Source organism: Maylandia zebra, linkage group LG19, assembly GCF_041146795.1.
Source record: "Maylandia zebra isolate NMK-2024a linkage group LG19, Mzebra_GT3a, whole genome shotgun sequence".
In the NCBI taxonomy this organism is placed as follows: domain Eukaryota; kingdom Metazoa; phylum Chordata; class Actinopteri; order Cichliformes; family Cichlidae; genus Maylandia; species Maylandia zebra.
Window position 1 is genome coordinate 8,456,683 of NC_135185.1, and position 12,921 is coordinate 8,469,603.

Genomic DNA, 12,921 nt, shown 5'->3' on the forward strand with positions numbered 1-12,921 from the left:
TAATTTAGCCTCAAATAAGCTAATTAAATTGACATTTTCATCAGATTACAGCTGATGACATGTAGACTTAAGTTTTGCAAATGAAATCCCTCTCTTCATACGAGTTTGTAAAGATCATCAATAGTATAATACAGTGAGGCTCATGGAAAATTCCTGCTTGGGGTGATATTGATGTCCATAATCTCATCATTTAACAAGCACACTGCCTACTTGGACAGATAACAGACCAATAAGAGAGAGAAGGTCAGAACAAACAAGGCCCCGACCAGGGGTGTCACTAGGTTTTAAGGACAGGGGGGGCTTAGCCCCCAAGAGATGCACACGACATGAACGAACGTAGTGAATGAGCACAAAATTTCACAAACAGAAAACAAAGACTGAGAAATTGTTTTCCTACTTTTTTGGACAGATTAAACATCCTAGGCCACCAATAGATCTATTGTTTTATTTCAGTCTGCTTTATAATACAGTACAACAAAAAAACAGAGGAAATGTGTTTGCTGCATCAATAACAAGAAAAAAACTGAAAATAAAAAAGTACATTTTTCTGGCTGCAATCACCAGTTACTTGGTGGGTGGAAGCATCAAAGAATGACGTCTGTTTTTAAGAGTGGCAAATCGGTCAATCACTCTGTTGTGACTCAGATGCTGAAGCGTGTCTTTTTCAATAGACATGACTGCAAGACTGTGAAGTCTTTTCTGACCCATTGTTTGACGCAGCCAGGAGTGCAGCTGACGCAGTGCACTAAAGGACCGTTCGCACGAGCAGCTGCTGACAGGCACTGTTAGGGCAACTTGGATGGTTGCCTTCAGAGAGGGAAACATGTCTGAATCAAGGAGGTTGTACACAGACAACATATTTTTGGGTGGACATCCAGCCTCTGTTTTCCGGGTAAGAAAGTTTCTGGCCACCAGAACCTCCTCTTTTTTCAGGTCAAGTCTGTAGTGCTTTGCAAGTTCATTCAAGTGTGGTTCACTCAAGAAGTTCTCAGATTTAGGACTGCATGCCTGGACGCCTTTTAGCAGCCCTGCATCTACACTGCAAAATCTTTGATCAAGCTCGCCAACCATCCGATCCACACAAGGGAAAAGTAACTCTCTTTTCAATGTGTCTGAGTTGTTCAATTCAGTGCGTGAACCCACAGTTGCCTCCAGGACAAAATCCTCCATTTTCCTCTGTTTGTGCCTTGTCTTGGCACCTGGTTCAGGGATACTGTGGGTGTTACACAGGGCCTTGGTTTTCTCATACAGCTCTGTAGCAAATGCATCTGAGTGTTTGCCCTTAAGTGTGTCACACACAGCTTGTTTGCAGATAAAAGCTTCTGCCAGGTCTAAAGTCTCTTTCTGCAGGAATTTGTGGAGTCCTTCGGTTACAGACAGAATCGACTGAAACATCAGTAGTGCATAGACTGCTGAGAACTTGTAGAGCTTTGCTCTGAGACCAACAGCTATGGGGGATCCAATTGCAGATAGGCACTCCAAAATGGCAGGCAATGTCTCAAGAACTGCACTGATTGATCGCAACTGACATGCCCAGCGAGTGTTTGAAAGTTGCACAAGCTCAGTTTTTGTCAATCCAAGCTTTGCCTGAGTCTCCATGAACTTATGATGATTGACTAGGGAGGTGCTGAAGAAAGAATACACACACTCCAACAAGCTGAAAAGCTCCACAGCCTCTGGGACAGCCTTGCAAGTATTGCACAAAACCAGGTTGAGTTGATGAGCATAACAATGCACATAGATAGCCTCAGGATGGAGCCTTCTAAAATGTGCTTGTACACCTCCAGTGGAGCCACTCATAACGGCTGCACCATCATATGTTTGTGCTACACACTTAAGCTCTGCAAGACCATAGTTTTGGATCTGCTGCTGAATCTCATTTGCAATGGACTGGGCATCAAATGATTTTATCTCTGCAAGTGCAAGGAAACGCTCCTTCACTGCCCCCTCTGACACGTACCTGACACAAACAGCTAACTGCTCTGCCTTTTTATCCCTTGCCTCATCCACCATGATGGAATAGACTTTAGACTTTGTCATTTCAGATACAATGACACTAGTAACTTCCTGGGCACAACAGTCAATCATGTCATTCTGGGATGTTGGTGAGATATACTGTGCATTTGATGGGGGATTATGTTTTTGAAGAAAAGCATCAAACTCCTTCAAAAGCTCCATGCACGCAAGAAAATTCCCTCTGTTTGGGCTGTCTTCACCTTCATCATGACCACGAAAAGGGAGTCCCTGTCTCCCTAACATAGAGGTGACTGCAACAATTCGTCTGAGATACTCTCTTCTTTCGACTATCTCACTCACATTTGCAGTTGCTATCATCTGTGCAACGTTTCCCTGTTTGCTAGTTCCCTGGTAGCTTTTCCATGTAACAACACTGTCCTTATGTGTTTGTGCCATCTCATGCTTGCCAAAGATGACTAAAGCTTTCTTCCAGTTCTTGCAACCGTTACTGACCAAACTATCATGTTTGATGTTTTTGCCAAACACTCTACATGGGAAGCAGAAAGCTGCATTCTGGTTGACTGAATATTCTAACCAGTTGTGCTTTTCAAACCAGCTGTGGTTAAATGCTCGCTTCTGTGTACCAAAAGTATCATGTGGATAGCTCTTCAGCTTCACCTGTCTGGGCCCTGTGTCTTTGTCACCTAAATCAAACCCTGTAGTAGAATGAGTTGCTGCAGCTGCTTCATCATTTTCCCTCTCTTGGCCTGTTTGCTCTCCTCTCTCTGTAATAACTTGATCTTCCTCTGCCTCTCGATCTATTTGCTGCAGCTCCTCTGTCTCTCCTTGCTCTCTCTGACTTGAACTTGCCTGTTGACCTTTTTCTCCCTCAGCCACTCCTTCTGCCTCACCCTTCAAGATACATTAAAACATACTGAATTGTAATGTAAATTGCTAATATCATGACTTCTGCTCCCGCTCCACAGTAATTTGTTGCTCCCAAATATTTTGAAGTTACAAACATTATATTTTGAGCACGCATGTGACTAAAATGGTTGCAATTTAAAGCCCTGAAAAATATTACTAAATTACTTGAATTGAAGTAATATTAAAATAGAACCCTCAAAAATATGTGAGTCAGGCTAATTTGACTTATATACATATCTCTCTCTTTGCTCTCTCCACTTTCTAACCTTGACTCTCCTAAATAAAAGCTCAAGTTAAACAGGTCTTATATGTTGTACCGTGACTGAAATGTTTCATATTTCATATCCATATTGAGTCCCATAAAATTCTAATCAGACTGTCTCCATCACAAATGACTCCATCCTTTGACTCACCTCTCCAGCAGACGTCTCTCCCCTCTGCCTCTCTGTGCTCCTCTGCCCTGACTCCTACAGGTTAATGGGGATGGAGTGATTATTATTATTTCCACTGATGATAACCATACCTGAATGAGCTCAGCTGGATTTTTCAGAGCTAAAACGAGTGACAGAAATTAACATTATGCTAACAATTTAACTTAGTGCGCTAGCCAGGTTTTTATTTACAAAATGGGGAGCACCTGGTTCATTATTTACATGGGACTCTCTGCTGTTAGCTGGAGCTAACTAATTGTTACTACCAGCCAGTGATGAAGACTTACTTTCTTGAAAAACTTGCGTATATCCATGATTTCTTGCCGTTTGCCACATGCACGCTAGTGTTTCTGCAGGTGTATACGAGCGGAGTGTAAAGTAGCAGTGAAAACGAGGACTGGATTTTCAGTCATGTGGATGTCCCCTGTGAACAACTGGAAGGGATTGGATAACGAAGCACTGACGCTACCTTAACAATGTAAAGCGAAAGGGACCAACCGAGTTATGATCATATTTGTGTGAATAGCGACAGGTTTATATTATTATTTCTTTAAACTCATATTCCTGCATCTTTATATTGAATTTGTCTGCAAGTTCTGTAAAAAAAAAATCGAATAAATTAAAAAAAAAAAAAAAAAAACAACCCACCAAATTATTTAGGGGGGCTTAAGAATATTTTAGGGAGGCTTCAGCACCCCTAAAATAGGCCTAACGACGCCACTGTTCAAGTCCCTTCTGTTGTGTTTCTACCCGAGCATGACTTTTCTTGGTAGCACTGCTGAATGTGGCTGCCAGAACACAGAAGTCTGCTTTTCCTCACTAGTAGTAATACGATGGCACCTATCCAAGATGGCGGCCAACCAAGCCGGTTTGACAACCGGTTTGACCGGTTTCGTGCGTGTGCGCATGCGCGTTCAGTAATACGATGGCACCTATCCAAGATGGCGGCCAACCAAACCGGTTTGACCGGTTTCGTGCGTGTGCGCATGCGCGTTCAGTAATACGATGGCACCTATCCAAGATGGCGGCCAACCAAACCGGTTTGACCGGTTTCGTGCGTGTGCGCATGCGCGTTCAGTAATACGATGGCACTAGTCCAAGATGGCGGCCAACCAAACCGGTTTGACAACCGGTTTGACCGGTTTGACAACCGATTTGACCAGTTTCGTGTGTGTGTGCGCATGCGCGTTCAGGTGTTCTTACCCTCTGGGCGGGAACGACTCCTCCTAGTGGGATGTGCTAGGTTGTATGGGTATAAAAGTGATCCTTTCACATTCTAAGAGCATCACCGCCACGGTCTGAGGAGCACCGACACATCGCGCTAAGGATCCCCGACGCATCGACCTAGAGCACCGACACATCGCGCTAAGGATCCCCGACGCATCGACCTATGGAGCTCGGAATGACACCCAGCCAGGACATCGCCCATGCCACAGGCACTCTAGGTATGTCTTCAGGAGTATGCAGTCGGGGTCCTCAACGTAAAAAGCAACGCTGTGGAAACGCCGCAGATGGAACTGTATTTAAGTTAGAATATCGAGGCGTCGAAGGGTATGTGTATGCCATTAAATATACCGAAGGGACAGTTGTGCTTAGTGTAGATTGTGGTGAGGGATTGTTTTGGGGGGAAGCCCAAGTCATGTCTACTAAAAACTGGAAGCTCTTCCGCACCGTAGTGTGTGCGGACCTGGACAATGTGGGTTTCCCAGAGCTGCTGTATGTTTCCCAGTGGAACACTGCATCAGGCCCTGAGCTTTACAGGGTTGAGGCTGATCGTTTCAATCGCAACCCCGACGACTTTATTTTTCTCAGTGTATGTGATGACAGGGATGGTCTTATTGCTTCCAGAGGGCTTGAAAACTGGAGGTTAAATCCATACCCTCTAAACCTCGAAGAGCGCACAAGATGGTTTAAGGACTTGTTTTTTATACAGTGGTGCGACTGGAGAGGTTTGTCGCGTCTGTTTAGCCAGATTGATGACGCGATCAAGAGGGACAGACTCAACACTGCGTACGAGAGTATTAGAAAGTGCCTTGTTTTTGACGATCTGGCGAGTTGTCCGAAGACTGGTTTGCCTGGTACCCTGTGTAAACCTAAAATCATAAGACCTTCCGACAGCTAAACAATAAACTGGTAGGTTTAATGTGCGGGTGTGTGGGGTTGAGTGTGTATCTATGTGACAAGAGCTTGTGGTTTTCATTTTACAGAGAATGACACGCCCTCGTGGGACCTGTTGGAGTCACCATCAACAGAGCTGCTAATCCCGACCCCCCAGACTCCACCACCCTCACCACAATGCTCGCAGGACCCCCTCATATCAGACCTGTGGGATGAAACTGTAATCGACATCAAACTCGCAACTCTCCACCTGTTAATGTTGGCTTTGAATGAGTTTATACAAGAGACATGTTACGGATGCCAAACAGGCCACCCCAGTCAGGTGCAACACAGCTGCTTGCAGGAATTGTCTGAGTATTTCTTCGACACCTACTATGATGATGTGATGATAAGGCTCCAGACTGACCGATTCATCCCTGCCATCCGGCTGTTTGTACGCTCATCCACTGCAGATGGGTCTGGAACACAAATCCGCAGAGTTGCAGAACACATCATGTGTGAACTGAGATCAGAGCGATATTATAGTATGCGCCATTAATGACAACATTGGGCACCTGCTAGATGCAAGTACTTGCGCCCGCCGTGTTAAACCAGCCATGCTCCGCATGATTGGAAACTACTGGGCTGGGTTACATCTGGTTTAATGTGGGGTGTCCAAGTATCCATTGTCTGTGATTGTGTCTTTGTGAAAATTAAATAAAAAGACTTGTTAACATCAACATCATAGTCATTGGTGGTTTGTAAATCATGGAAAGCACATTGCATAAAATATATCATGATCCAGCCCATCCTGCGGGGTTAGCCAGTTTAAATAAGCTACGTATAGCGGCAGGGGAGGCATCAGGTGTAACACCTCCACTATCTCAGGTCAAACATTATTTAGAACAAGACGACACCTACACACTCCATAAACCTGCGAGGATCCATTTCCCCAGAAATAGAGTATTGGTGACAGGGGTCGACAAACAGTTTCAAGCCGATCTGGTTGACATGTGTGAATATGTGACAGATAATGATAATGTGAGATATCTGCTAACATGTATAGATGTATTCTCAAAATACGCATGGGTTAGATGCCTAACAAACAAGACAGGGTCTGTTGTATCAGCTGCTTTTGAGGATATACTTAGTGAGGGTAGGATCCCTGTGAAACTACAAACAGATGAAGGCAAAGAGTTTTATAATGCAACCTTTAAACAGCTAATGAAGCGATATAATATCAAGCATTTCTCAACAGCTAGCGAGGTTAAATGCAGTATTGTCGAGAGATTCAATCGTAGCTTCAAGGGTAGAATGTGGAAGTACTTAACATCAGCCAACTCCCGGAGATATGTAGATATCATACCAGATCTCACACAAGCATATAACAATGCTTATCACAGATCTATCCAAATGGCTCCGGCAGAGGTGAATAAGGATAATGAGAAGTCGGTCTTCAACGCGCTGTACAAAACGAGGCCTCAGAGGGAACTGCGCTTTAAATTTAATATCGGTGACACTGTACGAATATCAAAACTGAGAGGAAAGTTTCGAAAAGGATACGAGCAGACCTACACCGATGAGATTTTCACAGTCAAGGAACGTATAGGGAGACAGCCCCCAGTGTACAGACTAGTGGATTTAGCAGGAGAGGTATTGAAAGGGTCATTTTATGAGCCTGAGATACAACGTGTGGTTGTTGATGAAAACAAAACATTTAAAATTGAAAACATATTGGCTAGAAAAAAAGTGGGTCGGAAAAAGCAGGTGCTAGTGAAATGGCTAGGATGGCCCAACAGCTTTAATTCGTGGATTCCAGAAAAAGACATCGTTGAGGCGTAATTAACTCAGATGACGCGGCTCTACACACATTCATTCAACACTGAGCATAGACTGAGAAAGCATGAATAAAAAGAACAACAATGCAGGCTTCTATGTAAGCCTCTTCTCGAATGCTTCATCACATGTTTACCCGGGTAATAAGATATCTAATTTTAGAACAAAGCTAGCAAAACCTATTGTTTTGGATCAGCCATATGAGGTCGCTGTTATAGAGATACAGTACCCACGCATATGGCGGACTTTTCCACAATCAGATTCGGAAGTGGAAATTCATGACCCCGTCAAAGACGGAACCATAGCCGTAACCATGATCGAACTGTCTGTGGGCCATTATGCATCTGTGGAACAGATAAGAAAAGAATTTAATTTTAAATGTCAACAGCACCAAGCCACTGGAGACATTAAAATGCAGTACAACGCCGTTAGTAACCATGCCTGTGTTATGGGGCCTAGGGGGACTATTCTCACATTTAGAGGGAGACTGGCGGAAATCCTAGGATTCAAAACAGGAGAACCGTTTGCACTTCATTATAAAAACACATATGCCCCGCACCCCGCAGACATATACGGGGGAAAATATAACATCTTTATTTATTCAGATATCGTTGATTACCAGCTTGTGGGTGACGCCCACGCGAGGCTATTAAGAGCTATAAATATTACAGACGATGACCGCCGGTTGCCTATTCTACAATTTGACAGCCCACACTACACACCTGTGTCAAAGACATTAATCAACGACATAGAAATTGATTTGAAAGACGATCGAAATCAACACATACCCTTTTTATACGGCAAAGTGTTTGTCAAGTTACACTTCCGACCGATAACACAGCATTTTTGAAAAAAAAGGATGGCCGTCTACAACTCTGATGACTCAAAATATGTAAAATACTACTTATCACAGGCTGGTGGAGAGCTCGGAGGGTATGTTGGGACCAGTACACAATATGGGACAGGTCTGGGTGGGTTGTTCCGTAGCTTGTTTAGATTTGCAGTACCGCTGTTTAAAAAAGGAGTCAGCATAGTCAAACCACACCTAAAAACAGCCGCATCGGGCATAGTGTCTGATGTCATAACCAACATAACCAGACCCTCAACCACTAAGCAGGACGGTAACGGCTTGTATGTGTATACGCCCAAACCATCTAAGACCCCACCCCCAGGGCAGCCGTTGTCTAAAAAGCGTAAAACCACAAAACCTAGCAGGAGAGCCACCAAACGGACACCGTCACGCAGAGTGAAAAGACCCAGAACCAGTCGTTCAAAAACTGCAGCGCTTGACATATTCTAAATGGCACTGTTACACAGTCATTCTGGAGAATGTGTAAAAACAGAGCTCGATCTTTTTACTGTCCCATACACACAGACTAGCATTGAGAAAAGTACATTTATTGAAATCCCACCTGTATCTGCAATCACTGATGGAGGGCCGATCGAGTTTTACATCTCATCGTCGGGTGAAGATTACCTGGATCTAAATGACTCATATATCTACACACGGGTGAGAATCACAAACGCTGATGGCTCAAACCTGGCTAGGGACGCTAATGTAGGATTTATTAATTATCCTGGATGCAGCATATTTAGTCAAGTCGATATTAATTTGGGAGACCGGCTCATTAATCAATCATCCAATACATATCCATACAGAGGTGTGATAGAATGTCTTATCAATTATAATAAGGACACTTTAGACACACAGTTCAGCACCGGGTTATTCTGTAAGGATACAGCATCACACATGAATGACACATCTATAGAAGGAGAGAACCAGGGTCTGATGACCAGAGGTGGCTACACAGCAAATAGTAGTATTGTTGAATTGATTGCACCAGTACATGCAGACCTGTTTTTTCAAGAAAAACTGTTACTTAATGGAATCGACCTGTCGCTGAAATTTGTGCGCTCTAAAGACGAATTTGCTCTCATGACAGCGGATGCCAATGCATACAGAGTTAAAATTGTCTCAGCCAGTCTCTTTGTCAAGAAAGTTAGTGTATCACCTAGCGTCAGACTTGCACACAGCAAGGCATTGCACCATGCAAACGCAAAATACACGGTAGACAGAGTATCTTTAAAGACCTTCTCCATACCTGCAGGGGCTAGAATATCAACAAATGACAATTTATTTATGGGTAGGATACCTAAATTTGTCATCATTGCATTCATAGACAATGAAGCATACACAGGCTCCTACCAGCGTAATCCATTTCATTTTGAAAACTGCGATATAGAATTTATGTCTTTATATGCTGATAGTCAGGCTTATCCTGCTAAACCATTCCAGCCAAATTTCCAGAGAAAACACTATATCAGAGAATTTTACCAGCTGATACAAACCACAGGAAGACATTTAAAGGACAGATCGTTGGCCATAACACGTGACGACTTTGGTAACGGCTACACTTTATTCTGTTTCAATCTGGAAGCTGACGAAGGACATTCAGGGAATGTGTCGTTAATTAAAACTGGGAACGTGAGATTGGAAACCCGTTTCAGAAATCCACTACCCCGTACAGTGAACCTCTTGTGTTATTCTGTATTTGATTCAGTCATTGAAATATCTAACATGAGACAAGTGCTCTTGGACTACTATTGAGACAAAAACGGTCATGAACACTATACTATCAGCCGCGGTCGGCAGCATTATCAATAAAAACACACATTTCCTAGGCGTGTTAGCCTATGATCAGCTAACCACTGAACGGCTTCAAAGACTCCCTGCTATGTGTATTGTAAACACACACCCTTCTACGATGCCAGGGGAACATTGGCTTGCTGTTTATATTTCGAGAGACAGACGCGGTTATTTTTTTGATAGTTTTGGTCACTCGTTAGACAGTTTTCCCCCAGCAATAAAGATGTTTCTTCTAAAAAACTGCTCCACTGTTTTATATTCAGGAAAACAAGTGCAGAACGACTTCTCCATCACATGCGGTCAACATTGTGTATTTTTTTTATATCATATGCAAAATGGTGTATCTTATGCCCGCCTGCTTAACATGTATGGGTCTGATTTAATTTGTAATGATGCTATGGTGTGTCGATTTGTCAACAACATACAACCTGTTGCTGTATGCAGTGATTATGTGTGTGTGCAATGTGGATACTGATATGTACTAATGAGAATAATAATAAAAACAACATGAGAGCATGATTTAATCGAGTCAATGGTATTTATTATCAAATCTCATATATATATATATATATATATATATATATAGATTCATAACATACTTTGTTTAAACATAAATAAAAGAAATCAAACATTAACCAGTAATAAAAGACATAAAATATTTAACAGTAATAAAAGAAAATAAAACAAAACAATTTAGCAGCAATAAGTGAAAAAAAAACATAACAGTTGAAAAACACCAAACAGCAAATATTTTTAGCAGAAAAACAATTTCTGCAATAAGAAAAAAAAAACTGAATTCAAAAATCCAACCACTCTACAGGACCCCCCTTTAATTTGTTTTTTTTATTCTTTATTTTTTTTAGTGTACTATGTCGCAGCGGTCCACCGGGGGTGTTCTCTTTTGGTGTGTGTTTTAAAAAACCGCAGTCTTCAGACAGTGTGTAATCGGTTTTATACATGGCGACGGTCTTACGTATGCCTGTGTTAGATATGGCTGATAACGGTATGTTTAAATCTGAGAAAGCTTTTAAAAACTCTGTCCAGCCGATAGGTCTCAACCCCTCAGAAGGTGTGTGTGTGGTTGTGACGGCTTTAATTAGATCATAAATGTGTGAACCAGGGATGGTTTGTTTATCAACAACAATTTCGCCTTTGTCATTGTAAGAGATCAAGTGTGGCGAACGGTTCACCGCTGATAGAATAAGTTCTGCATTCCTCCTACTCCTTTTAGGTATGTGTGTTAAAACATTCTCCGCAACAAGATCCCGCACCCCGGCATCACCATGAACAGGCAATGTGTCCGCCGACTGGGGTTGCACATCCCTGTTAAATTGTTCAGGTAATGATAAAGACAATACATTCTTTTCACGGGCACCTTGTCTCACAAGGGTGAGGTATCTTTGGAGAATATCGCTGTATTTTTTAGCCTTCTCACACACATCTATGTCAGAATCTTGTAACACTTGTAACATCTCCTTGTCCAACTCGTTCTGAGACTGTTGTCTGATGGTGCCTGTTTGCTGCTGCTGCTGCTGTTGCTTTATTAAGTCCAACTGGTGTTGGGGTACCAAAAACATCTTTTGCACATGTTCCATTTTCACCTGTTTGCTATCAGACTGGTTATGAAAGGGATTGCAGCCCCTAATAACGGCAGTAAAAACCCTCCAGATTGGTTGATTGTCTTTCTTTTTTTCAAAGATTTTATTTTTTTGTCTGCAATCAGTCTGATTATTGTTTTTTTCTTTTTTAGCTGTTTGTACTGCTGATTGGTCAGTGGAATGTTACCATGCAATACATTAAAGGCTATCTCACACAATGCATTGATAAAATCTAAGTTTGAATTACTAATAATAACTCTGCGTAGAGTAGGAGGAGCCCTGTATATCATCTCCAACAGAGACAGATTCCTCCGCATGCGTGATGACATCCTCTCACCTCTTTGCTGATTTTTGTTTTGGAATGTAAACAACCGGACGGTCTGACAGTAAATTTGTTCTGAGTCTTAAATAGTCCGGGGTCTTAGCTTTATAGTCTATTAAAAGATACCCGTATGTTGTCGATGTGGCATCATTAAACGCTTCTATAAAATATTTAGTATTACCCGGAAACATTTGCCTGGCTAAAAGCATAACCTGATATTTATCTCTTGGATTTTTAAACAATATTAGGTAATTAGTGTTCAAGGAAATGGTTCTACTGGATTTTCCCTGAATAAACAAATTCTGAACTAGATATATACAACTCAAATTCCTATGATGCACATACTTTGTGAACACATTTTGTACTTCTAAATTGTTAGCTGCATCGTTCATTACATCGTCTATAATTAACAAATTGTTCTTTTCTGCAGGCAGAAGGGTGTCATCAGCAAGAGATTTGGGTATACCGTTAACAAAGTTTATGTTTCTTATCTTAAGAAGCTGGTCATATAGTGTCTGCCAGCATGAGTATATATACACAATGTTATCAATGCTGCATGATATAATCCTGGAAGAGTTTTCAATTATGTTTTTAACAAAAAAAGTCTTGCCACAGTTACTGGGACCGCTGACCACCATGCTGAACGGATGCTGCAACCGGGCGTCAAACCGCTGTTCTAATTTAAAATCCATAAGGAAGGGTTGTGAAGTCTGGGAGCACACGGCGCTTATTGTAAACAACTTTAACTTTTTTCACAATGGTTTCATTCTTCAAATGAAGCTTCTTTTTATCGCGTCTGATGCTATCAGACACGGCAACTAGGTGTGCGTCTGATGTCTGATTGGCTACAAACTTGCGGACTAAACCTTTCAAGGAGTCGTGGGTGACAACTTTCGAGTTTAATGCATTCAGTGTGACGCCTTTACATTTGACCTGGGTCTTGCCCAGCGATGTGTGATACGCGTAACATTTTGGCCCACCGGAAACAAATTCCGCTATGTAATCCTCCACACCATCCTCTCCACAATCTAATTCACTTGTGAGATCCCCCAGAAACGGACCTAGAGGAGGCATCCACTCGCCAGGGCGTGCCGTGAAAATGACACT

The 12,921-nt window shown here is 42.3% G+C and overlaps 1 protein-coding gene across 1 annotated transcript; it reads right to left on the reverse strand.

Annotated features, from left to right (window-relative positions):
- Nucleotides 1–271: 271 nt before the first annotated feature.
- LOC111500857 (zinc finger MYM-type protein 1) lies at nucleotides 272–3,930 on the reverse strand. The gene is made up of 3 exons (XM_076877711.1): nucleotides 3,602–3,930; nucleotides 3,297–3,350; nucleotides 272–2,868 (listed from the first exon to the last, which is right to left on the reverse strand). Exons 1-3 carry the CDS (start codon nucleotides 3,626–3,628, stop codon nucleotides 565–567), a joined length of 2,385 nt encoding a protein of 794 aa, XP_076733826.1. The 5' UTR covers nucleotides 3,629–3,930; the 3' UTR covers nucleotides 272–564.
- Between the last annotated feature and the right edge of the window lie 8,991 nt (nucleotides 3,931–12,921).

Coding starts and splice junctions, on each gene's coding strand:
- LOC111500857 (XM_076877711.1), bottom strand. CDS start 3,628: ATGGATATACGCAAGTTTTTCAAGAAA. Junction 3,351..3,601: donor TACGCAAGTTTTTCAAGAAA/GTAAGTCTTCAT, acceptor ATTAACCTGTAG/GAGTCAGGGCAGAGGAGCAC. Junction 2,869..3,296: donor GAGAGACGTCTGCTGGAGAG/GTGAGTCAAAGG, acceptor TGTATCTTGAAG/GGTGAGGCAGAAGGAGTGGC.